Genomic DNA, 25957 nt, shown 5'->3' on the forward strand with positions numbered 1-25957 from the left:
CCGTGAGCATTGAATGTCGCGTCAAGGGCAAACTTGGCAGATGGGACGCGAGGGCAACCGTCCCCTAACAAGACAGTTTTCGTGAGTTGCGCGTATCCACCGACAGATGGCAAGTGGGCCTCGTCGGAGTACGCCCATCAAATACGCAACTCAAAATTTGCATAGGAAACATTTTTTTCGTGACGGCTTTTGTGGCACGCTCATTTCAACAGTTCTAGACTAATATTTTAACGTGGCGTATCTCTAAACAAGTTTTTAAAGAAAATGATTCCATAATGCTTATTTTGTCGTTTTAAACCAAAACAAGACAAAAACTATATTTAATTAAACTATTCGCCATTTTCAAAAATTTGGCTAGATAATATCGAAGGCCGCCATCTTAGGCCCACTGGGCCCACAAAACGGGGTACGCTCAGTTTGTATGGGAGCTGTCAACATGCTCCCGGGCTGCGCGAGGGAGACGGAGAAGAGTCGCGGATGGTTGACGGAACGCGAGCGTTGCAAAATGAAGCAAAATGGTAAAAGTACCGTTAAGTGGTGCTAAAAAATCTAGTTTGAAATTCATTTAAAATCAGATTAAAAAAAAAATCGAAATCTTTAATACTTGTAAAAATTGAGAAAAAAGACAGACAGTTTTACAATTCAACCTTTTAGCGGGCTTCGATTTAAAAAATCACAAATCTGGAGTTTTCCAATAAACCTAATTTTCAGTTTTTGCTTGAACGACGAAACAGCTTACTTTTCTGTATAAAAAAAACAGTGTCGAATAGTAACCCTTTTCAAAAATGGGGTGGTTCAGGATTAGATTTTTTTGAAATCTCATTTTGCCCGCTGAATCCGAATCTGCCCTCAGAATAGACCAGTATTGCCAAAATATTGAATAGACTCTAGAGGTTTTTTTTTTTTAAAGCCATATAAGCTAGCCTAAAAGCTATTGTCTTCCATATGTTTATAGGCCCTTTAAAAAATAAAAAAAATGTTTTGTGGCCCGCGGACCCATTTTGAATTATCATGTAAAATGGCCCGTTGACCACTTGTAAAGTGATTTTATACTTTTTCAAAGTTATGGTTTATTTTAAGCTTTTATATGCTAATGTTTTTTTATTTTTTTGTTAATAAAAAGAAACCTATGATTTATCAATATTTTGATCCCCACTTTAGGATACAAATAATTTGTTCAAAATATTTTATAAAAATAAAAATTTCACACGTTTCAATGTGAGTGAAACTAGTAAATATCGTTAAAACTTTCATCAAACATTTTTAGAAATATAAAAAAAAAAAAAAAAAAACGTTCAGGTTTGACTTAGGTAGAATTCTGTAATAGTTGCAAAAATAAATGTTTTCGTTATTAATTTGCAAGTCATATTGACCATTTTATGACTGACCCTCAAACTTACATTGCACTTCCTTAGGGATTCGAACTCATTACAGTTAGATAACGAATCTGATTGACTATCAACTGATTCAGGCAGATAAAATGTGGACATCGGAGGATCAAGTTTGCAGCAAATATTTTACAAAGCTTTCGTCGATCAACCCACCTCTCCACCATTATTAAAAAATTGACTCGAAAAACCAGAAGTAAAAATATATCTTCAAAAAACTTAAAAAAAATTAAATTTAAGTGCATTCAGCTGAAATTAATTAAATTTGCATTCCTTTGCATTTAAAAACATTTGAGCATGTTTGGGTTTATTAAAAATAATTTGAATTTTAGTGAATTTTCGATGAAAGAAATAAATGTTGTTTCGCTTTTTTTTTTTTGAAAATAATGATTGCAGGTTAACTATACGGAAGCAACATTTTCTTAAAAGTTTTTTTTTTCATTGAAATGTTGAAATTCTGGATCTCAACGATTTTTCATTAGCCACAGTTAACTTATAGAATAATTGTTCAACATTTAATGTCACCACCATTTTCGAAATATAAAAACAAAACTTAATTTTTTTTTTTTTTGAAAACAGGTACTTTCAGCTAAGAACTTTTTTTTTCAAATACCAGAAACAACAAAATTAACAATACCGATAGATTTTTGTGGTTTCTATTATTTTGAAAAGATTTTTTTTTTTAAATAACAGAAATGTAATCTTTTACATTAAAAAAACGTAATTTATTTTTTTAACAACCTTTTTTTGTAAATTTGGCCCGCAAGCTCATTTGAGCTTCAAATTTGGCCCGGCCTCCAAAAACTTTGAGCACCCCTGCAGCTACAGTAACGGTCGCTATAATACTCTCTGACATTTTGGAGCAGGAATGATCAATTTTTTTTTCTATTACTCATTTTGAGCCTTATAAAAATTAACAGAATAAAAATTCAAAATAATTTAAGCGCAAAAATCGAAATATCAGAGATTCAAAAATTCTAAAATCTTGGGGTTCGAAAAATGTAAATGAACTTCGTAGTATCCGAAGTCCTCGCCAAAATTTTACTCCGAATAATCGAATTTAAAAATTTTGTTTTCTTAAAAATGAAATCTCTTAACTAAAATATGAGATGGCGGCATTCAAGAAATTAAAAGTTTAAAAAGTATTTAAAATTAAAGAATTAAAGATATTTTTTTATTTTAGAATTTTTATTTTTTAATCTTTCATTTTAGAATTGTATTTTTTTATTTTAAAATTAATTAATTTTTGCTTTTTGAGAACTGTGTAGTTTTTATTGTTTTGGAAACATTACTAAAAATGACAGCTATGGTTCAGAGTGATGATAATTTGTTTGACCATAACCCATAATTTTTAAAGAAAATGTGATTTTTCTAAAATCTCAAAGTCATTCGCAATTCGCAATTTTCAGTGTAAGAACGGGCCTTGACCGATCTTATGCACCAGGTTCCCGACGAACACGCACTGCCCTTACACCTACATCTCACCCTTGCTCTGAGTCAGTACGAGCAACACGCTAGAACACGCTTTGAGTGTTCGTGCCAGGCATTCGCACCTGTTCCGGTAACGCATTTGAGCTCGTTCCGGAGGTGGTACATTACGTAGGGTTTGATGTAAGTATAAGCGCCTAACCATTTAAAGTGTGCCTATCAACGTTCATTAAAGCAAAAACTGTTTTATTTTTAGTTTGAATTCAAAAACTAATTGTTATTTACTGTGTACTGTTTTTCCTGAAATCTTCCCTAATGTTGAATCGTGTTAATCTGTTGCTATTTCTTTTGTCGCGGTGTTTTGTTACAATGTTTTGGTCCTAAGCATTTTAGAAAAGTTTTTCAAAAGTACAATACACTCAACCCCCGGTGGTTGGTCACTTTTTCGTTTGACACTTTTTTAGTTTGTACCCCCTTGGTTGGTCAAAGTCAAACTAAAAAGTGACGAACTGTCACTTTTTACAAGGGGCTCACGTACACTACCAAAACAAACGTTTGATAGTGTGTGTGAACTCCGTGTAAACGGGGTGTCAAACTAAAAAGTGACCCCGTTCGTTTGACAACAGTTGGTGTCAAACCATCGGGGTTTGAGTGTAGTCATATTTGTGTTAATCCTTTAATCATTCCATACATTGAGTAAAAGCTCGAACCTCACTTGCTTAAGAAAAATGTGAAGTTTCAAAACAATGGACAGTGAAGGAAATATACTATGTAAAGAATCAATAGTAAAAGAAAGATAGTAATTTATGAAGTAGATAAAGAAATTAACATTAGTTAAAAAATAGAGGTAACAAACAAGCTGAGATTGTATTGAGGGAAATTTACAGGGAATATGAGAAATTATTCAAATAGATAAATAAAGAAAAGGCACATGATAAACAAAATTGACATCGCTGCCAAATTAAGGGAAAGCAGACAGTTTTGTACAGCAGCTTCAATTGGTAAAATAGAGTGGAAAAGCGTTGAGAAATAAGAGAATCAAATAAGTAAAATCGAAATCAAATGGAGGATAGTAAACAGAAGCCGTTTTAGAAAATCAGTGAAACAAAATAAACAGAAGATAGCTTTTAGCTGAAATGGAAAGAAGAGAAACCCCGTTCTGCGATGCTCAGGTACATCCACAGCAGTTGACTCAACATACTGCGAATCAAAACAATACCGTCTACAATCACAAATTACTTCCCTTTCCCACATTGACGCGCCCCTTTCTTCTAGCCGTCTCTACTCTGACCCTCGCTGGTCAAAGGATTACGAGTCGTTTCCACAGGCCACCAGCTAGGTTACACCTTGTCATCATGATGACTAAACCAAGCCAACGTGGAGGTAAGAAAATAGGACACTTGCAAGGAACCAGAGCCATGCTGTTTTGTCCAAACAGCACTACGGATGTAGTTGGGCTCTTTCCTCGCCTAGGTGTGTCAACCGACGAGTATCATCAGTATCATGCACCCTTGGCCTGCTAAAATCTCAAAGTCATGGTTTAAAATTATTTTTTACTTCATTCAGAAGTAAATTTAAATTTTCAATCAAGTGAAAAATTACATTTAAAAAAACTTCCCTTCTTTAAGTTCTAGTAACTTTTAGGTATTTTTACTTTCGATTTTTTTTTGTCATAAGGGGGTGGGCTCCAGACACGCTTCGTTTTAGTAAATTTGAGTTGTTGATTGCTTATCAAAGAATAAAATGAATTTCATTATTACATCACCGCCATTTTGCCCGTCATCTTGGATTTAAAAATTCTAAATCATTATTTAAGCGTAGTCTAGGGGTCATACATAAGCTTTTTTTGTGATTCGATGGTCCCAAGTTTTGATTATCCGAAGTGATATTTTTCCGAGGCCTTCGGATAATCGAGTCTGGACTGTTACATTATTTTAAAATTTTAAATTCGGCCGTGCAGTGGACGTCCAAAAGCAAAATTTTCCTAAGGTCCCACTTCTCCAGTCCTAACCAGGTCTCATCACATGAAAGGTAACAAAAATAAACCAGTGTTTTGAAAGGGGAAAATGATTGTTCAGCCCTCAAAAGGAATTTCTTTCTGATCTATTTGATAAATATTTAAAAATACCATTCACATTTTACAATAGTAATAATAATTTCGTATATTTTTGCTATTTGTGTTTTTTTTAATCCGATTGAGGGTATATCTTTTACGCAAATATATTATTCAACTGTGTCTCTGTTTTTTGTTTCTGTCTCACGTAGTAATGCTTCGTGTAGGTTTTTTTTTATACTCAATTTCCTCATGTCTCATCGCGAATCGACCCCTAACACCACTACTAAATGTGTTCCAATCCCGTCTAAGGGTAAGACTGGTGGTGGCCGGTAAAATTTAAAATTTTACCTTCCATCCGAACTGTTTAAACTGTTGATCATCGCAATGCATTAAGTGTCTCTGTATTCTCTTTCTATGTAAATGTGTTCAGTGTTTTTAGATAATTGATTCATTTCACGTTCAATATAAACATCTAGTCAAAACACACCGCTAGTACAGATTGGTTGGGGGTTGGTTGGTTTTCTTTTTCGTTTAAATATATATATACTTCTAAAGTGGAAAAATAATCGTAAAGTAGTAAAAAATAATAAATGTATAATAAGAAACAGTGTTTAAAACTATTACCACTTTCCCATGAATGCTTTCCGGTACCGCAGCGCCCGGGTCCGATTCTGCGAGATGCTCCGACCGCCGCCGCCGCCACAGTGCTGCTGGTACACTTCCTCCGTCGTTACCGTTTCCTCGTCCTCGCCATCATCTTCGTTTTCCTCCTCGATCGTGTCGTTTCCGTCGTCGTCGTCGTCCTCCCCATCATCACAGGGTGGAGGCGGTTGCGGAGCGGCGTAATGATGGCAGGGCTGTACGTACCGCTGACAATTGGCAACGTTGTTGTTGTTGATCGTTGACGCTGCGTTATTTGAGTTGATTCGGTTGTTGTTGTTGCTACTGTTGTTGTTGTGGGTAAATCTGAAGCGACTGCTGAAACTGTTCCCGTTGTAATCCAGCTAGCTCAGTAACGTTCGGATTTCTTTGTGCATGTGACACAGAAAGTCCACGTAGCTGGCGGAACCGTCGCTCATGCCGCGATCCTCGACCAGGAAGTGACGCAGCACGCTCTCCAGCTTGTCCCGCTGCTTGACCAGGGTGAGCTGAAAAAAGTGGGCTTTGAAGTTGAGAGGAATTGAAGAAGATGATCGCTCTTGCTACTAACCCTCATGCACCGGTGCTTCTCGTTCTGTATGCTGTCGACGATGCCGCGAACGCGCTTCGACAGCGGATTATCGAATACTGGCAAACCCGTACGGTCGGTGTCGATCTGCTGGGTGCACTGCGCGCCAAAGACCGACTGCGTAAACTCGGGCGACAGGCCCAGACCGAGCCACATGAACATGTGAATACCGTTTTCTGCAACAAGTTGAAAGCGATTAATCACGTTGAACTCTGCGCTACACCTCAGGCGCCCAATTCTTACCCAAAATGTAAGCACCATCCTCCATCATCTTGTCCGCCGTGCACCGGATGGCCGCCGGAACATTCGAGTCCTCCACGTTGACGTCGTGCACCGCCATCAACCGCGGGTAAAAGTACCGCACCGACGTCAGCAGATCCATGCTCTGCACAAAGTAGATCACGTACGATCGGTCGTCCAGCGTGAGGTCCGAACCCCCCGAGAAGGCGTCGTTCTTCAGCAGACACGAAATGTACAGCGGCAGCAGCTTCATGCACTCCGGCAGGATCAGCTGGCCGGCGGACGTGGGCGATGCGCAGTTCTTCCGGTAGCAGGCCAGAATCTGGGCCGCCCTCGTGATCAGGCTGTCCTTGATCGCCTTCGGGTTGTTCTCCAGCAGCTTGAACAGGCCCTGCTTGGCGAAGAACAGAATGGTCGTGTCCAGGTCGCAACTGCGGAACAAATCCGCCAGCTGGTTGCACGTCTTCAGGCTAAGGTTGAGCACGCGCAGCCGGCGCTGGCCCGAGCAGGATGTGAACAGCAGCGCCACCTGGATGAACACGTTCTCGTCGGTCAGCTTGTCGTCGTGCTTGATCTCGATCGCCAACGACTTGTCACAATCTACGGAGAAGCGGACAAGTGTTAGTTATCAACTCTACAAAGCACTTCTTTGATTATGTTTTTGAAAGAGATTTTTAATCTGTTTTGTTTTGTTGAAGATTTTTTTTAAATGATTTGAAACTTAAGGAGGTATAAGATTATGACAAACAAACAAACTCGCACTTTTTCGTGTTTGATAGTTTGCCAAACTCGCAAACAAAGCAAAATCTATGCAGGCTGACGTTTCTGCAAACCAATGCAGAACCAAATGCAGGAAAACTGTCAAACTGTTAAAAAAGTATAAGTTTGTTTGTTTGTCAAAGTCTAATACCGCCTTTTGTTTCTTAATAAATTATATTTTTTCTATTTTTTTATGATCTTTAAATTTTTTCAATTTATTTTTCAAGTTTTTTAACTATTTTTTAATTCTTCATTGTTTTTTTTTATTATTTTTTCTGTAGTTTTTAAACTTTTGTACAATTTTTAATTCTTTCCAAATATTTTTTTCAATTAGGAAAAATTTGTTTTATTTCCTCAAATTCCTTTAAAAAAAAATTATTTTTATGATTATTTTTTTATATTTTGTTAATTTTTTTGTGACTTTTTTTTAAGAATATTTTTAACTTTTGTTTTTTAAAGATTTTTTTTAATAAGAATTTTTGGTATTTTTTATTATTTTAATTTTTTTAAGGCTGGTACAAATATTTCAAAAAGTTTTTGTCACCATTTAAATCAGCCTAATTTTCTTTAGAAATAATTTTTTAAATTCTTCAAAAAAAAATTAATTTGTGATTCTATTTTTTATGTTTTTATTCGAGCACAAAATTCTGCCTTTTATTTTTTATTTTTTTCTTAACTTTTGGTCATTTTTAGCCAAAAAATGTTTCTAAATTTTTATTAAGTTTTTAATATATGTTAAATAAAAAAAATGTTTTTAAATTATGTATTTTTAAGTCTTTTTATATTTTAAAATTTAATTTTACGATTATGATTTTGAAATTTTTCCAGTTTTTTTTTTTAATTTTTAAAGTTTATTTTTTCATAGGCCTGAACCTGTGCTGTAGGGGTAATCTTGGTTGCCGCTCACCCAGTCGGCCTGGGTTCGATCCCAGAAGGTGGCATTTTTCGAGACGAGATTTGTCTGATCACGCCTTCCGTTGAACGGAGTTTTTTTAAAGTTCCTATAAACATATGAAAGCTTATAGAACCTTTAAAAAAACTCTAGAATTATAAAAAATATTTTTTTATTTCCTTAATACTTTTTATTTTTTGAATCACTGTTATTTTTTTTTAAATAATTTTTATATTTCTAAATTTTGTTTGATTTTTTCTAAACTTTTGTATTTTTTAAATAGATTTTTTAAATTAAAATGTTTGATATTTTTAAAATAATTTAAATTTTTTACCTTTTTTTTACTGATTTTTTTTTACTTTTTCAAACTTTCTAAAATATTTTTCATAGATTTTTTTAAATTAAAGTTTTTGTTATTTTTTTAATTGTTATTTTATAAATTTCTTTTTAATTTTTAAAAAAATAATTTTGCTATTATTTTATTTTGTTTAAACCTGTTTAAATTTGTCTTACTTTTTTTTATAGATTTTTTAAATTAAAACTTTTGAAATTTAATAAAAAATATTTTTAGTTTTTCTAATTTTCACTGACTTTTTCTCAATTTTTTTTTTTTACTTTTTCAAACTTTTTAAAATATATATTTTTTTGAATTATTTTTTTAAAAAATTCTTTTTAATTTAAAAAAAATATTTTTTCTATTTTATTTTGCTTAAATCTGTTTAAATTTGTCTTACTTTTGTCAATCAGATTTTTTTTTCTGTTTTTCAAAACTTTTTTTTAATTTTTTTTATTTTTTTTATTTTTAAATATTTTTTTTTTATTTTTTTCGACAAAAATGTATTTTTTATTTTGTAATTTTTAAAATTTATTTAAACTATGCATATTGATTTTATAATTTTTTTTATACCTTTTTTTAAGTTTTGTAATTTTCAAGGCAAAAAATAAATAAAAAGTCGAAATTGCAGGTCATGGTATTAACGTTTGAATGAAAAAAGTGTTTTCAAATGCATTAGTTGTTTTTTTTTTTTAAATCATCAGTTCTCAAAATATCTAAGCTTTGAGGAAACATTTTTTCGGGAAAAAAAATGTAAAAAGCATTTTGTGATAGTTATTGCTTCTAAATTGGAAATGCTGAAATTTTACCTTGGCCAGAGCCGAGGGACAAAAACCTTTTAATAAAATCTAAACTAGATTAATTATTTTTAATTTTTTTTAACCTGTAAATGATTCAATTTTTGAAATGATTTTAATTTTTTTTTGAAGCGGTAGCAAACACGCAGGAAAAAACGGAGCGAACTGGAAGCAAAAGTAGCTACCGCGACAGCTTCGCTGTTTGCCCCCACCCATGGAGACGCCCTCATCACACTTACCAACGCTGGCAATCTCCATGTCTGTCGTGTTGGACATGAAAAAGTGCCCAAAGAAGTCGGTCGGCCGGATGCCGGTGGACGTACGCACGCGCATCACCGTGTCGAACGCGATCGGCCGCGAGATGTTCTTGATCAGGTCGTTCACCAGCCGCTGCCCGTCGATATCGGCCTACGAGAAAGAAGCTTGAAGGTGTGTTTGTTGAACCAGTGCTGGAGTTGGTTTGCTTACCTGGAAGTAGGTGTACTTGTAGATTTCACCTCCGGTCAACCGGGACACCTGCCCGATGGTCGCCAGATCGATGTACGAGTTGTTCATGATAAACAGATCCACGGAAACGCCCGCACCGACGCACTCCTGGCCGAGCATGTTGTACACCGTCGATTGGGGCGCTGAAGGGGGAGAAGAACTTCATTAAACCAACTCGTTCTTCACGAGATTTCGCTTTGAACTCACTCAGCACCGTCTTCTCCTTGTCCGTGCCGAGCAGCTTGCGGTCGTCGCGGGCCTTCAGCTTGCCGGGCGCTTCGGCCGTCGGCAGCGACGAGTGGAACACGTACAGCTTGCCGGCGCAGTCCGACGCCTTGAGCGCCTCCAGGCCGGCCTGCAGCGCCGGCAGCAGGATGGTTTCGGTTTCGCGCGTGTCGCCAAACATCTTCGGGATTTGCTGCATCAGCGCGTCGATCACGACGCTGGACTCTTCCGGATCGACGAGGAAGCCGTCCAGCAGGGGCATGAACATCTCCTGAGGAGAAGGTTTGGAAGAATTAGATTCTGTGCAAGCTTTTAGAAGTTGACCCTTACCTGGACATCGCCGACGACCATCATCTGGGGCTGAGCGAGGCTGCTCTTGCAGTTGTAAAAGTGAACCGAGCTGTTGTAGGTGATGAAGCCGACCTTCATCGAGGTGCGCTCCTGGCCCTCATCCACGGGCAGGTGGCGTATAATGTTCTTGATCTCCGCGCACAGCAAATGAACCAGCCCGGACTTGACGTTGTTGTACGACACGTCAATCACGAACACCATCGCCGGTGGCTTCGGCGGAGTGTTGTTCCGGCAGTAGTCCTTGGTGGCCACAAACTCGTACGTTCCCAGCACCAGCTCCGGGCGCTCGTACTTGTCCATTCGCTGGCCGGTGTGGTCCAGATGCTGGAAGTACTCTGCCGGAACTTCCGTTGTGGCCTTGCAAAGCAAACACTGGAAGCGACGTCCACCGTCGATGAACTGCATAAACGGACACATGTAGGCCTTGCAGCGGATGCACCGAATCGGTCCCAGCTCGCCAAAGTTGACGATCGGCGGGGCCAGCTCCTTCTCGGCGGCACGAGCAAACGGCGAAACGATCAACGCGAACGGAACCGCACTCTGCTTCATCATGTCCGTGTTGACCGGGACGTTGTACATCGACGAACGCATGTAACGCGGCCCAGAGTTACCCTGGTCCTGGGTGATGAACTTGGTCGTGGCCAACGGCGGCACCAGTCCGGCCGCGTTCGTCGCAAACTCTCCACCGCACGAGCGTTGATTCTCGCTCATCACCTGAATCGGATTGGGCATGCTGTCCGGATCCAGTCGATTCTGGGCCGGCGGTGCCGGCGCAGGCGGATAATGCGGACCCTGCTGACCCGGCATCTGACCGTACCCTTGCGGACCAGGTTGCTGCTAAAACCATAAAAATAACATTAAAAATCATTCTCCCGAAAATAACCGCCACAATCAAACTCACATTATAACCGCGACTGTGGGGTGGCAACATGTGCGGCGGAGCGCCTCCACCCTGCTGCATCTGCGGTGGCATCTGGCCGGGCTGCATCGGATAGCCCCCGGGAGCGGCGTTCGGCGGCATGCCAGGGCCACTCATCGGAGGTTGCTGCATTCCGGGACCACCCGGTGCGTATTGGCCGGGAGCTGCCGGCATGGGTGGCATTCCCGGTTGACCGGGATACGGCTGCTGCTGCTGTTGCTGCGGGGGAAATTGCGGTTGAGCTTGAAGTGGTGGCGGAGCAAATTGTTGGGGCGGCTGCTGTTGTTGATACGGCTGAGGAGGATAGTTGGGTTGCTGGCCCATGGCCGGCATCGGTTGACCCGGTCTGGGAGGTCCGCCCATGGGCTGCGTTGGAGCATACTGCATGGGAGGTTGACCCGGAACCATCGGATTGGGTGGCATTCCGGGTTGATTAGGCTGCATGCTTTGCTGATGACCGTTGGGAAGGCCGTAGTTCGGAGCGACGGGTGGTCTGGCCGCCATTCCCGGAGGCTGGCCGACTGGCGGAGGACCATTTTGCAGCGGTGGTTGACCCGGCTGCTGCTGCTGATGTGGAAAACCACCGGGAATGCCGCCACCAGGTGCGACAGGTGGCGCGCCGGAAGGTGGGCGGCCGACCATCGGCTGGTTCGGGAAAGGGGCCTGCTCGTGCTTGAGTGGAGGGCCACCGAGGGACATGTTCTGGAATTGGTTTGGAAGCTGCAAAGGAGATTTTATTATTAGTTGAAATATTATATTTAGAAACACTGATCAATCATGGATGGTTTTAACGCATTCCCAATTTTGGGAGCAAAGATTGAAAAAAAAAATACATAAAACTTTAGGAAAATAAAAATGAACTTTTACAAGGTATTAAGCATTTTGTGTTTTTTGCTTCAAAAAAATTAAATTTAGTTTCCGTCTCGGTAGAGTCGCTGCTCGGCAGTTGGACTCTTAATCCAAAGGGCGTCAGTTCGAATCCCGGGGTGAATGGGAGCTTAGGTGTAAAAAGAGGTTCGGTTTTAGTTTCGTATTATGTTTTCGTGTTGAAGAGGTCATTTTGAGCATGTTTTGTTATACGAATAACTTGTAACGAGAGCTTTTCATCTCCGGCTGCTCGATAAGAAATTACCAACCAACAACTAGTTTTTATGCATGTTTATATTAAACTGCCCAAATTGGCGAATTTGCTCTTAAACTAACAAAATGTGTACGGCCTTTAGCCTTAATTGTTTGCTTATGCTAATCTTCATGGGTGCACCCTATTCTTATACAACTAGCACTCACTGTTTCGCCTCACTCGCCCCGCTTGCCTTATACTTCTGCCTGCTTCTTCTGGTACTGGATGCGGCCGGGATGTTTCGTCTAGCATGCGCACGATCTTTACTCTGGCAACTCTCCACTGATACTCGCCGGCAGGACTGCTCATGCTCGATTCGCCGCTGATCTTCCCTCAGGTCTTTTCTGACACGGCGTACAACCAGCACTAACCCTTGGCACTCACACACATGCGGTTCAACGAGGTTCTAACCCAGTTCCAGCTGGTTTGGACGTCGAGAACTAGATGAGTAAGTTCACTCGTTGAAAGTCTACACTTATCCAAGCAGTAGGTTCCCCTGCAGCGAGCGGTACGCTCGGATGTGTTATCGTCGAATCAGCACTCCAAAAAGACCCTCTGTGAGGGTCTTCGTGGTATTGCAAAGTGGCATCGACCTCGCGGATGGTGGTTGTATCCACGTCTTGCCAGTACTCCGCGCTTAGCGATCTGACAACACACCGAGTTTCTGCTATCGTACTATGCTCGTGTCCGAGAACGTGTACCGATTCCTTCACGTACAGCAGCCGCACTCAGCGAGATTGCCGGATATACACGAACACTTGGCAACCAGGGTATCAGGTTCACGTATCCCGGACGGTGAAGCCGAAATGTTCCGCGTTCCCTTCTCGCTGAATTTCTGGACCGCCCGCTCACCGTTGAATCGATACTTGGCCAATCACCGACTAGCGGCACGTGCTCAACCGCCAATGACCTGGCGCAATCCAATCTCCCGCTGTTGATTTCTGTTCCAGCTAAACAATCCACGGCACCAATAATCCCATTCACAAGCGCACTTTTTTGGATTTAACGTGCTTCTTCTGTGAGCGATCGAGGAAAATGTCCAGCTTTCTGCACGAAGTGTTGTAGGCGTTGTAGGTCTTTGATTTGCTAATGTATGTGTGACAGCTGCCAGTGCCGAAGCTTCCGCAGCAATTCCGCAAGAAAATAATTTCACTTGCCATGTTTTCAATGTGTTTCCCAGGTGGCAAATATCGGCGAGTGAGTACACGGAGAAAATTTACAATCTAATTTTCACAGTATTCAAGTTTTTTTAGAACAAGCTTATATATAAAACAATCTTGCTGGGTTTTTCACATATACATGACAAAAAAAACTTATTTTAAAAAAACAAACGTAACAAACTTTACTTCTCTTGTTTTATGTTTTTCCTGTTTCATTTTGAGTATTTTAATTGCATTTATCTTGTTTAGTTTATGTTTGTTTCTGATAGTATTTGGATTATTCTACCACTTCTTTCATATTCTAGTTTTTTTTCATGTTTCTATTTTTCTTCATTTCTTCAAACATTATCACTTAAATTGTTCGTAAAAGCGTAGAGCTAGAGGCATAGTCTGGGATATTACAAAAATTACTTCGTACTTATTTTTGCATAAAATATAGTAGATGTTAGTGAAAAGACAGCCAAAGTAGACCCCTGGAAAATGGCTTCATGAATTTGAATTTAAAAAAAAAAAAAAAAGTTTTTTGTGAAGATCACAAATCGGTTAAAAATATTTTTTTTTGGGTCAATAATCCCAAATTCTGCGTTGCGTAATAAAAGAGCGCTCCCTTTGGTACCATCCATAAACCACGTGGACACTTTGAAAATCTCTAACCAAATCTCATAAATTTTGATTGTTTTTGTAATGCAGGTAAACGGTGGCAAATTCTGCCTCAAGTGGATTTTATTTGAACACTTCCACCACAAAGCCTCTAAATGATTTGAAAGCTTTGTTGTTATTTGTTTAGCATGATAATAGTTAAATGCTTATACGGAGCTAGGAAGGAACGCAAAACTCCATATTTTTTTTTTTTTTTTTTTTTTTTGGGAGGGTGGTCTAGCCGCACATCGTTGATGTTGAAACCTCTAAACTGGGCCCTCGTCCTGTCACGTCCGTCAGTAGTCTTGTCGTACATTACAACTAGAATCAGATCTGCCAATGAATTAGTACACTTCGACCAAATAAACACTGACGCTGTATGGATCTGACTCTAGAATAAATGCACAGTTGTGTGTTATTCATAAGTCCAACTTATTCAATTATTCATTTAAGTCCAAATATTCATTTGCTAACTACTTTGGATTGCAAATCTAAATTATAATCTAAAATCCTCTAAACTTAATGTTCAAAACTAAACGTTCCTTTAACTGTTGCAGTACTAGTTCTATAAAAAAAAACAATAAAAATTTGTGAACTAATGTACAAATAGGATAGAAATCGCGATTTTAAAAAGAAATGACAATTTACGTCAAAAGATCCGTAGTTCCTCGATTCGCAACAATGGTCAATACAACTATAATCCGAAAACCGTTAGTTCAACAGATCAACGAATTTTGTCCGATATCATTACATTATTGATTGATCGAGACTCTATGGACAATTTGACATAAAAGAATGCCTAGTATTCTACATCTATCAAAGTTTACTGACAGCATTACTCTAACTTAACAATTGCAACTAAATTTATCATCAAATAGATTTGGAAAGCATACAGATTTATTTAAAATGCTAATGCTAAGCAACAAATCAATTGTACTATCCTGAAGTCCCACCTAAATCCCACATTGTGATAGTGAAAAAGTCACAGAAGCAGCGGTGTCTTGTGCAATTGTGATATTTTCACTATCGGAGAACTACCTAGTTCACGAAGACAGCTTATCGGTCAACGCTTAAGCCCTGGGGCTACGACAAAGCGAGTTCTCGTAGCATGAAGTGGTGTCCATAGTGCTTATAAAAAAGAATGTATACTCAAATTTTAACTAATGCACTAGGATCTTATCATGCCCCTTGACTTTACAAGGCCCAGGGATGAAGGAACGCAAAACTCCATATTAAAAAAAAACCAAGAAACGGCCAAGGAAAGGGTCATGAAAAGATTTTTCTTAAACGGCAGCAGGGTTGTTAAAATATCAAAATATCAGCTCTCAGCAACTACAATTATCCCGCTTGAATATTCATGACTCAAATACAACTGCTTTTTTCTCCTTATTGAAACTCTCTGCGCCGAACATAGCCGAACACGTTTCCGTGTTTATACACTCGCGATTGACATTTTCCTTTTCTCTCTCATTCCCGCTTCCACGATCATGCTACCTTAACAGCGTTTAACCACAAAAGGCAGTCTCATTGCAGTTTTCTGAGAGACTCAGCGGTGAGAGCGCATAGTCGAGGAAAAGAGGAAGAGTGATAGAGAGAGAGAATGACATTGCTGGGAATCACGACACACAAAAAGAGATCTCAGAAGCTATAGTGACGGCCGCTATACTTTCGGATGTTTTTGGTGCAAAGATAATCAATTGATAGCTTTTATATCACTCATTTGCAATACTGTCTGGCAGTAAAATTTAAAAAAATGACAATAAAAAACCTTAAAACAGAAGTTTAGAAACTAGGATTTTTTTTTATTTTAAATAAAAAATTAAAAAAGGAAAAAAAAGTAAAAAAATAAAAATTTGAAAAAACAAAAAAAAATAACAGAAACTAAATTAAAAAAAAAAAGAAATTTGAAAATTCAATGACCTAAAATTAAAATTTTAAGAAAATTTAAATATTAATAATAATGCAGTGCAGTAGTTGTTCGGTAACTGGGCGTTGTTTAACTGGGCTGCTTTTTAACTGGGCGCTCGATAACTGGGCTGTAGCCCAGTTAAAAAGCAGACAAACGTCAAAAAACCAAAACAAACCGAAATGACCGAGGGGTTAATGGATGCCAACAGCCTGTTCAATAAATAAAAAAAAACTTTTTTCAAACATTTATTTAACTTCAAGTCACAATTAAAAAAAATTAAAAGTAAACATTGTAAATAAATTTGAGTGATTTTTATTTTCATATTTCATCAGGAAAATATTATGCATTCACTATCCCCTCGTTATTTTTCGTTAAGCCCAATTATCGAGCAGCATTCGGTGACTGGGCTACGTTCTCAGCCCAGTTACCGAACAACTACTGTACTTGTGCGGTAACTGGGCTGAGAACGTAGCTCAGTCACCGAATGGTGCTCGCTAGCTGTGCTGAACGAAAATAACGAGGGGACCACCGATGCATAATATTTTGCAAATGAAATTTAAAATTAATTTTACTCACATTTATTTACAAAGCTTACTTTTCATATTTCTCTAATTGTGACTTAAAATTACATGAAAGTTTAAAAAATGTTTTTTTTTTTTTCATTATTATTGAACATGCTTTTACATCCATTAACCCCTCGGTCATTTCGGTTTGTTTTGGTTTTTTGACGTTTGTCTGCTTTTTAACTGGGCTACGGCCCAGTTATCGAGCGCCCAATTAAACAACGCCCAGTTACCGAACAACTACTGTACAATTGATTTTTTTTTAAAGAAATTATAATTTGAAATTAAAAAACCCGATTTAATATCACCAGAGGTGAAATAGAGCCTTTCTTACAAAATGATGAAACTCCGAGAAATATATTGGTGCAATTATTTTTTCAAAAACATAATGATACCATCCAGTGAGAATTTTACCTAAAGCTTCGAATCTTTTATGGCTAAACCTTAAATGCCATTTTTTTAATTTCAGAAGTACATTATTTGTCGCAAGACATAAAAAATAAAATTAAGAAAAACATATTGGATTGACATTATTAGAAAAATTATAAAGGGTACTCAGTCTATAATGTTAGTCTATGATTAACTTAAAAAAATATGTATCGCTATTGCACTTTGTCGATCAATTATGAGAAGCCAGAAAGAACACTTTCACGCGCAGCGTAAAACGCGCAAGCGTAAAAGCGCTGGCGTTGAAGCTTCGACTTGACGACTTTTCGAGCGAGAACGAGCCGGGACTTCGAATTTGATGTTCAGTAGGGGAAATATACCCTTTCTAATCAAACACCTATCTTCGTCATATGGAGAGTTTGATGCTCGATTAAAGCTCCAAAAATACTATTTGGGCTGTAAACTTACCAGCAACAGCACCGCCTCGAGTAAGCACGCAAATGTATGCCTCTTACTGGCCAAAATGATCAAATTTAATGCACTTTGGTCATAATTTCTATTTTGCGAGACCATTCATCATCATTTTGGTGGCACACACATCCACACGCAAGATCAGAGGTTAACTGCTTAACGAAAGTCTTCATCAATATCATTTCACTTGCGCTAACGATTTCAAAGCGCTTAAGATATAAAATTGCATCCAACTACCGGCAACATGTTCTTTTGACCGTTACTTAGTCACTCACTTGAAAAATAATCCCGAAACATGTAAATAATTAGCAAGCGCCATCAAAAAAACAAACGCGCCAAGTCTTTTGACGTTTGACTTTCGACGACCCATTCCAATCGAAGGCTGAAGAAAACCGAGCGAGAAGCGAAGGCAAATAAAGAACAAAGGGTGGCCACTAACACCACCAGCACTTTTTCTATAGGTAATTGCTACTTTTCGTGAGTGTTCGCTCAAAATTTCATCAATTTTGGCAGCACGAAGCAGACCCAAACGAGCGTTGGAAGAAAAAAAGAACTAAGCTGAAAATAGAAAAATGGGCGTGGCCCAATGCACACGACTGATTAGAATGCGTTTTTGAAATATTTTTTAAAAATGCTTGTAAAAGGAATAGCATAACTTTTAATAAAAGTGAAAATAAACAGAAATGTTCACAAAAAGTTGCTCTACTCGTTGGTGTACTTGGTTTTACTGAATTTCAAGGAACACTCCAGATTATCCAGCATCATTCAAACACGACCGCTTATTAGGCTTAAAATGGGTTTATTTCCCCTATATGATTTTGTATAAATCCAAAAATTTAATAGGAAAAAATAGGGTAAAAATAAGACGAAAAACACTAAAATCGCTATATCTCTGGAAATACATTTTGGAAAAGCTTCAAATTTTGGGCCCAAACAGTTTATGGCGCATGTTTTCGAATGGCTTTTTGTTTGAAACTGAATTCTTTAAATTTGATAGTGTTATCTGTAAAATAGTCCAAAAAATACCTCTAAAAATGGCTTTGACCACATTTACTGGTCGAAAATTGTGAATCGAAAAATAAAATGTTCGTCTCCGACCCCACGGCTACAGATCTGGCTTTTAAAAATTGTGGGTTTTACGAGCGGTTTTCCAGTGATGGAAGACACAAATTTTAAGAGCGGATACAGACATCGGCCATGTATTTCAGAAAAAGAGCTCTCAAAAATCAGACTTTGAGTTCCGGGTTTCGGGCCAAAATTCAATCGAAAGAGCGCATCTAAACCTTCAATTTAGTAATAGGATTTTTTCCTGGGACGAATCCTCGCCGTGCACGAGATTTCTGAAAAAAGCGTTTTTCCAAAAGCAAACCTTAAACCTTTCTTTTGTAAGAAAGGCAAAAACAATGAATACAAAATTTCAAAAATTCAAAAACTGCAAATTCTAAAATCTAGGAATATGTTTTGACCTAATATATGGCTCCAAAAATGTCAGATTTTGTGGCGGCATTTAAGAATAAAAAAAAAAATATTTTAGTAATTTTTGAGTTAAGGAATTTAAGGATTTTGGAAACTCAAGAATTTATGAATTCAAGAATTTGTGAATTTAAGAATTTGTAAGTTTTAAAATTAATTCCAGAATTTTAGGATTTTAGAGTTTTGGATTTTTCAAATACAATTTTAGTTTTTCGATTTTTATTTTTTTTTAAGCATCATAACCAACCAAAACATCCATGTAGAGCTTTGGTCCGATGGATTAATTAAAAAACATTTTTTCTATTGTTTTAATCGTTTTTTTTTTCGATTACACAACTTTTCTTGACCACATTCCTTCCGATCTCCGTACCGTACTTACGTTGAAGCTTTGAATAAACTTTTTCAGACTGTCTAACTTTTCAGAAAGCTCCAAATAAACAGAATGTGTGTGGTTTTGCAACGAAATTAACATTTTTGATCATAGTTTGAAAAATATAATGAATTCAAACATCGCTTTCGGTGTGGTGATGTTTTTTGATGTCTTTTACAAGACCATTGCCCAATCATATTTTTTCGACTTTTTTTTAAATTAGGCTAAAATTTTGTGGGGACCTTCTATATGAAACTATTTTGTGTCATTGGTTCACTCATACAAGGTCCATACTGAAATGGTACGAAAATATTCGAAAATCTGTATCATTTGCAGGAATTTTTGATCGATTTGGTGTCTTGGGTAAAGTTGCAGTATTTGATGAGTACTGTTCAGAAAAATAGGTACACGGTAATTCATTTTTAAAGACCAGGTTTTGGCTAGAGGAGCTCCAGAGCAACACAATCTGTGTATCTGTCTATAATCAGACTGTAGTCCCGATTCATCCCAGTTGACGGCATCAATAACTAGAAAAGAATTTTGACACGTAGTCAAAATGTGACAAGGCAACTGAATTCAATCAAGCAAAACTATAAATTTTATCTAGGCTCATTTAAGTTTCGAAAAATCTGGATAATCGCTTACACTGATTAATTGAACACGCTGGCAGAAAAAAAACAGTACAAGAGCAAACTTACGTTTTGCGGAGCCCCATTGACGGGCGGCAAAGGTGGTGGCGCTGCTGCCGCCGCTTGTCCTACGCCTTGCTGTGGCCACCCTTGGGGCGGCTGCCCGTACGCACTCATCGGGGGATTCATTATCAGCAACGCAAGTGATGATGCTTTTAATCTGCTGCTGCTGCTGGTCCAGTTTTGGTGGTTGTTATGAAACAAGTTAGAAAATTGTTTAACAATAATTATTTGCTATGTCTGCTGTGTCGCTTTGCGCCCCGTTCGCATTCGATGACTTGGAACCTGGCCTTTTTGCCAAGAGTTGTCGTCGGTGGAGGAGCAGCAGGGAGCGAGAGCGAGGAAAGTGAAATTTCTTCACCCACGGCGGTGGCAGACCGCCCGGGCCGGAACCTACCTTCGCGTACGCTAGTTTGGAATCACTGAAATGTCGTTCACGGCGCGGCACAACTTTTACAGCATAATTCGCGACAAAACGCAAAATTCACTCGGATTTTCGCTGCAATTTCCACGTCAGACGTGCACCTCAAGAAAACAGAACGAGTGTCAAATTTGAGCCTCCCTGCTTGTGGACGTCAGGGGAGGAGAAGGGATGTGCTGTTTTGACGGGGTGACACGACGAACTGTCAACTGTCGTGCCACGTAACTGAACGAAACTTTCGGGGATCGGCGGGGTAAAACGGTTACTTTGATGCAAGTTTATTTTTTTCTCTGCTACACTCAACCCTCGGTGGTTGAAACTTTTTAAGTTTGTACCCCGTTGGCTGGTCGAAGTCAAACTAAAAAGTGACCCCGTTCGTTTCACAACAATTGGTGTCAAAACATCGGGGTTTCATTGTATTTGCATACTTTGAATTAGTCTTGCGCGCGACTAAACATCTACGGGAAGTTGAAGTAACGTATTATCTCAAGATGCACCATTCGAGGCTGGTCACCGTCGCGAGAAAAGATTACAAATTTTCAGAAATTATCAAACGAGATTTACCGAAAGTTCTTCAAAATTAACCGTCTAGGTCTCGGTCTAGGTACTACCAAATATGTTTTTCGATATTTTTTATTTTTCCCGTGTTTACGAGTCATTTTGAGCAACTTTAGTTCTGCGAAAAACTTACTTCTCTTGTTTTATGTTTTTCTTGTTCCATTTTTAGTAATTTAATTTGCATTTATCTTGTTCAGTTTATGTTTGTTTATGATAGTATTTGACCTATTCTACCACCTCCCATCATTACATTTTGCCTATCAGTAATTTTTGTGGTGTCCCAGACAATGCCTTTACGCATTTTTTACAATTTAAATGATAATAGTGTAACTCTATAGCAGAAAATGTGAAAAACAAGCAAAAAAATAAAAAATGACTGCAAAAACATGAAAAAATATGTTTTGTTTTTCTTATTTTCTGCTATAGAGTTAAACTATTATCATTTAATTTGTAAAAATTACGTAGAGGCATAGTCTGGGACACTGCAAAAATTACTGCATACTTATTTTTACTTAGAATATAGGAAATGTTAGCAAAAAAAAAACACAGCCAAAGTTGACCCCTAAAAAAATTACATTTTTAAAAACTTTGGCAAAGCAACATAAAACAAGTCAAACTTCCAATCCTTAAAATTTCTTAAATTGGGTACTAAAGCCCTATGTAAATTTTTATGTACAACGTTAAAAAACACGATAAAAAACCACTTGTAAATACTTTTTTTCATTTTAACGCAAAAAAAAAAAAATTGACAAGCCAACATTTTTGCGATGGATCAACTATGGTCCCCTTGGAACGAGCTGTCAAGTAGGACCTTTTCTGTCAAGAAGGACCGTGAAGTTAATTTTTTAAAATTGAATTAAAAATCCATTTTAAATCCTTTGCGGTCGTTCAAAGGGTCATTGTACTCAGAAAAATAAGCTTTATTGTTATGAGCAATAATATCACAAATTTAAACTTCATTTTAGGACCCAATTTTGAAAGTTTTTCTCTTGGTTTTTTCTTTCCAATGCATTTTAAAAACGTTACTTAATCCACCTTTAGGTGGTTGGTGCCTTCCTCACATTCATAAAGTCAATACATTCAGTAAAAATATCAACATTCCCTTAACATGTTTAACAAATCAACTTTATTACTAATTTCTTTTGATAGGGTTCGCAGACCTTCAATTTTTCTGGCTCATCGGCAAGGTCTGATAAAAAAAACCTATCCAACGATAGTTCACATTTCATTTGAAAGGTCTTTTGATTATCTAACTAACGTTGGGTCGCATGATGGACCCGGACATCATTTTTACTGAAATATCTGAGATCCGGCCACCAAAAAGTGTATAAATAACAGTTAAGTGCTAATAATTTTTGATAGGGTTGTCAGATCCTTGATGTTTTAGGCTCATTTGAAAGGTCTTTTGATTATCTAACTAACGACAGGCGCATTATGGACCCGGACATCATTTTTACAGAAATATCTGAGATCTGGCCAACAAAAAGTGTATAAATAACAGTTAAGTGCTAATAACTTTTGATAGGGTTGTCAGATCCTTGATGTTTTAGGCTCATTTGAAAGGTCTTTTGATTATCTAACTAACGACAGGTCGCATGATGGACCCGGACATCATTTTTACTGAAATATCTGAGATCCGGCCTCCAAAAAGTTTATAAATAACACTTAAGTGCTAATAACTTTTGATAGGGTTGTCAGATCCTTGATGTTTTAGGCTCATTTGAAAGGTCTTTTGATTATCTAACTAACGACAGGTCGCATGATGGACCCGGACATCATTTTTACAGAAATATCTGAGATCTGGCCAACAAAAAGTGTATAAATAACAGTTAAGGGCTAATAACTTTTAATAGGGTTGTCAGATCCTTGATGTTTTAGGCTCATTTGAAAGGTCTTTCGATTATCTAACTAACGATGGGTCGCATGATGGACCCGGACATCATTTTCGTTGAAATATCTGAGATCCGGCCTCCAAAAAGTGTATAAATAACGCTTAAGTGCTAATAACTTTTGATAGGGTTGTCAGATCTTCAATGTTGGGGGCTCATAGGAATGGTCTTATAAATACCTTTCTGAAAATGTATAACATGATAGGGTTTCTTGCAAAAACCACCCTTTTTACAATCTTCCGGACATACGCCAAAATCGTTTTTTTAGCATAACTTTTGAAGTACTTTACTAAACTTCATAATTTTCAATAGGGACTTATGGGACCCCAAGACAAATCGAATAAGACCAAAACGGTCCAAATCGGTTAAGCCAGTGCTGAGATAATCGAGTGCATATTTTTTGGTGCACAGACCCACATCCCACACACACACACACACACACACACACACACACACACACACACACACACACACACACATTTGCTCAGAATTTGATTCTGAGTCGATAGGTATACGTGAAGGTGGGTCTACAAGGTCGAATTAAGAAGTTCATTTTCCGAGTGATTTTATAGCCTTTCCTCAGTAAGGTGAGGAAGGCAAAAATCAAAAATTGATTGAAAAATGGATTTATGGCGATTTTTTTAGATCAAACATTTTGCACGCAAAAAATTAAAGAAGAGTTCATTGAAAAATACAAATACTAATCGCTCGATTTCAGCTGAGCCTAAATTTGATATAATCTTATTTTTCTGAGTACAATGACCATTTCAATTTAAAAAAATTACTTCTTGACAGAAAACATGGGTTTTCATCGTGTTTTTCACTGTTGTACATAAAAATTTACAGAGGACTTCAGGACCCAATTGAACGTGCTTACACAGCAAATTCTGATGTTCGGTTTCAGTTAATATTTACTGAAAACTGCACTACTGAAATTTTCAGTTAGTTTTTCGCTGAACATCAGTTTAAATTTGTATGTCAAAGTTTGCTGAAATTTCAGCAAGTCTTCGTTTACTGAGAATTTCAGTAAATTCAACTGAATTCAGTAATAAGAAATTGGTGTGTAAAGTGCTGATATGACAACATTACGGGTACGATGAAGTTATATGCTGTTCCCCTATCCCGAAATTTATTTATCCTGTCTAGTAAACAGCAAATTCTGATGTTCGTTTTCAATTAATATTTACTAAAAACTGCACTACTGAAATTTTCAGTTAGTTTTATGCTGAACATCAGTTAAAATTTGTATGGAGCTGTCAAAGTTTGCTGAAATTTCAGCATGTTTTCATTTCCAGAGTTTTTTTTAAAAAAGGTCCTATATAAACTATTGTCTTTCATATGTTTATAGGACCTATTAAAAAAAACTCTAGATTTACTGAAAATTTTAGTAGTGCAGATTTCGGTTAATTTAACTGAATTCAGTAATGAGAAATTGGTGTGAAGCTGAGGGTTAACTAAACTTAAGAAACTTAACGAAAGATGACCCAACTGTCAGCCGTGTTGACCCGATCGAATCCCGCAAACGTCAACCGTCATCAGCCCGGTTTGTTTACGTCAACTGACCTGTCACGCGATCCGTCAGTTCTTTTCGCTTTTCCCGTGGTCGGAGTGTGTGTGCAAAATACTCATCTTCACTCCGTGCGGTGGCCGCCCCTCTTCTGCTTAGTGCCTTTTTTGTAACGTGAAAACTGAGGAAAAAATAGTTCTATTTTACAACAAAATATTGCCCACCATCCAGCAGGCCCTTCCCCAACTGGCACCTCCTTAGTCATCATCGTCGGGCAGAGATTAGCTGGAAACGGAGATCGCCCGAGTAAACCCGGAAGCGCACGGGTTAAAGTCCGTCTTGTGGTTCTAGGCAGCAGGGTAAAGGGAAAGGCTACAGTCATGTCAGAGGCCAACAAGAAGCCAGCGGCGGGCGGTGCTTCCGACGACAAGGAGTTGGACGATCTGCTAGACAGTGAGTATCGGCGCGATGGGATTATGTAATTGTGGGTAACTTATTTTTATCTTTTTTTGCTCAGGTGCCCTGGAAGATTTCAACAAGGAGGACAAGAAGACGACGGGCGCTGGCGGTGGTGAGGGGCAGCATGATGATCCTCCGACGGAGCAGCTGTGGAATGAGGAATTTATCAAGTAAGGGAGCGTAGTAGCGGTCAGGGTGATGCAAACTCCAGCGATTTACTTCTAGTTCACAGACGAAGCTGTTTGAGGAGAAAATGGCAGCACTTTTCGGTGGGGGCGGCAGCGGTGAGGGATCCGGAGGGCCGGTGGACGCAGAACATATCGCACTCGGCTTTCAGCGGATTGCGGAAGCAGCGGCGTTGGCCGTGCGGGGTGACCCAGCAGACGTGGCAGCCGCACCGGAAGGCGTCGATCCGTCGATTAGTCAGAGTATAACTGACGCACTGCGGGGTCTGAGCGAGGGCCGCGAGAACCTGCAAACGCCGTTCAACCCGGAGGACATTGCCGGCATGTTCGGAAACATCGACCTGAACGAAAGCGGAGAAAACAACGCCTTTTTGCCGTTCATGCAGACGATGATGCAGAGTCTGCTGTCGGCCGAGGTGCTGCTGCCGAGTCTGAAAGACCTCACCGACAAGTATCCGGACTGGCTGCGGGAAAACGGCGACAAGGTGCCAAAGGAGGACAAGGAACGGTACGAGCAGCAGCTCAAGCTGATGGAGGACGTGTGCCGCGAGCTGGAAAAGGAAAAACCGGACGATCCGGCCGACGTCAAGCGGACGCGGTTCCAAAAGGTGCTGGAGATGATGCAGAGCATGCAGGATCTGGGCCAGCCACCGGCCGATCTGGTCGGGGATTTGGGCGCACCCGGAAACCTGAACCTGCCCACGCTAGATCCGGCCGCGTTCAGCGATCCCAACCAGTGCCCGACGAGCTAGATTTGAACGTTTATTTTGTTTAGCTATCGAACAGGAACGTGTTTGAACTATTTCATTTTAGATTCCGCCAGGGACGACCTCATTGTGGGGGCAAAAATTTTACTTTCGAAACCGGGTGTTTGCGCTGGTATAGTTTTAAACGAAACGGGGGGAGTGTGCTAGCTTCTTTAACGCTTTTTCGTTCTTTGAACGGGGGAACAATAATTCAGAAACCGGGAGATATTTATTTGGTTAGTGTGATTTGCAGAGCATATTTTATATGTTTTATGGAAACATCGCAATAAAATATTTAAACTAAAACA

General features: G+C 38.7%; 2 protein-coding genes across 5 annotated transcripts; one reads left to right on the forward strand and one right to left on the reverse strand.

Annotated features, from left to right (window-relative positions):
* Positions 1 to 4946: 4946 nt before the first annotated feature.
* Positions 4947 to 20466, reverse strand: LOC6041495 (protein transport protein Sec24C). 4 transcript variants are annotated; one of them, XM_038253846.1, is made up of 10 exons: positions 20282 to 20466; positions 19894 to 20050; positions 11086 to 11823; positions 10164 to 11021; positions 9816 to 10104; positions 9591 to 9751; positions 9362 to 9530; positions 6344 to 6940; positions 6083 to 6276; positions 4947 to 6020 (listed from the first exon to the last, which is right to left on the reverse strand). In XM_038253846.1, the coding sequence occupies exons 2-10, from the start codon at positions 20011 to 20013 to the stop codon at positions 5877 to 5879; spliced, it is 3270 nt and encodes a 1089-aa protein (XP_038109774.1). In that variant the 5' UTR covers positions 20014 to 20050; positions 20282 to 20466; the 3' UTR covers positions 4947 to 5876. The 4 variants fall into 4 exon arrangements, with proteins under 4 accessions (XP_038109774.1, XP_038109775.1, XP_038109772.1 ...); XM_038253847.1 differs by having other exon boundaries at positions 10164 to 11018; positions 19894 to 20053; XM_038253844.1 differs by having other exon boundaries at positions 19894 to 20053.
* Positions 20467 to 24325: 3859 nt separating this feature from the next.
* Positions 24326 to 25957, forward strand: LOC6041498 (peroxisomal biogenesis factor 19). The gene is made up of 3 exons (XM_001850697.2): positions 24326 to 24712; positions 24777 to 24888; positions 24944 to 25957. Exons 1-3 carry the CDS (start codon positions 24640 to 24642, stop codon positions 25653 to 25655), a joined length of 897 nt encoding a protein of 298 aa, XP_001850749.2. The 5' UTR covers positions 24326 to 24639; the 3' UTR covers positions 25656 to 25957.

The sequence above is a fragment of the Culex quinquefasciatus genome, chromosome 2, assembly GCF_015732765.1.
Source record: "Culex quinquefasciatus strain JHB chromosome 2, VPISU_Cqui_1.0_pri_paternal, whole genome shotgun sequence".
NCBI classification, from domain to species: Eukaryota; Metazoa; Arthropoda; class Insecta; order Diptera; family Culicidae; genus Culex; species Culex quinquefasciatus.

Bases quoted from the DNA above. Each gene is read 5' to 3' on its own strand.
- LOC6041495 (XM_038253846.1), bottom strand. From the start codon at position 20,013: ATGAATCCCCCGATGAGTGCGTACGGGCAGCCGCCCCAAGGGTGGCCA. The intron at 11,022-11,085 runs GTGAGTTTGATT...TTATGGTTTTAG, and splicing joins CCCACAGTCGCGGTTATAAT to CAGCAACCTGGTCCGCAAGG. The intron at 6,941-9,361 runs GTAAGTGTGATG...GCTTCTCCGTAG, and splicing joins CATGGAGATTGCCAGCGTTG to ATTGTGACAAGTCGTTGGCG.
- LOC6041498 (XM_001850697.2), top strand. From the start codon at position 24,640: ATGTCAGAGGCCAACAAGAAGCCAGCGGCGGGCGGTGCTTCCGACGAC. The intron at 24,713-24,776 runs GTGAGTATCGGC...TTTTTTGCTCAG, and splicing joins GTTGGACGATCTGCTAGACA to GTGCCCTGGAAGATTTCAAC. The intron at 24,889-24,943 runs GTAAGGGAGCGT...ATTTACTTCTAG, and splicing joins TGGAATGAGGAATTTATCAA to TTCACAGACGAAGCTGTTTG.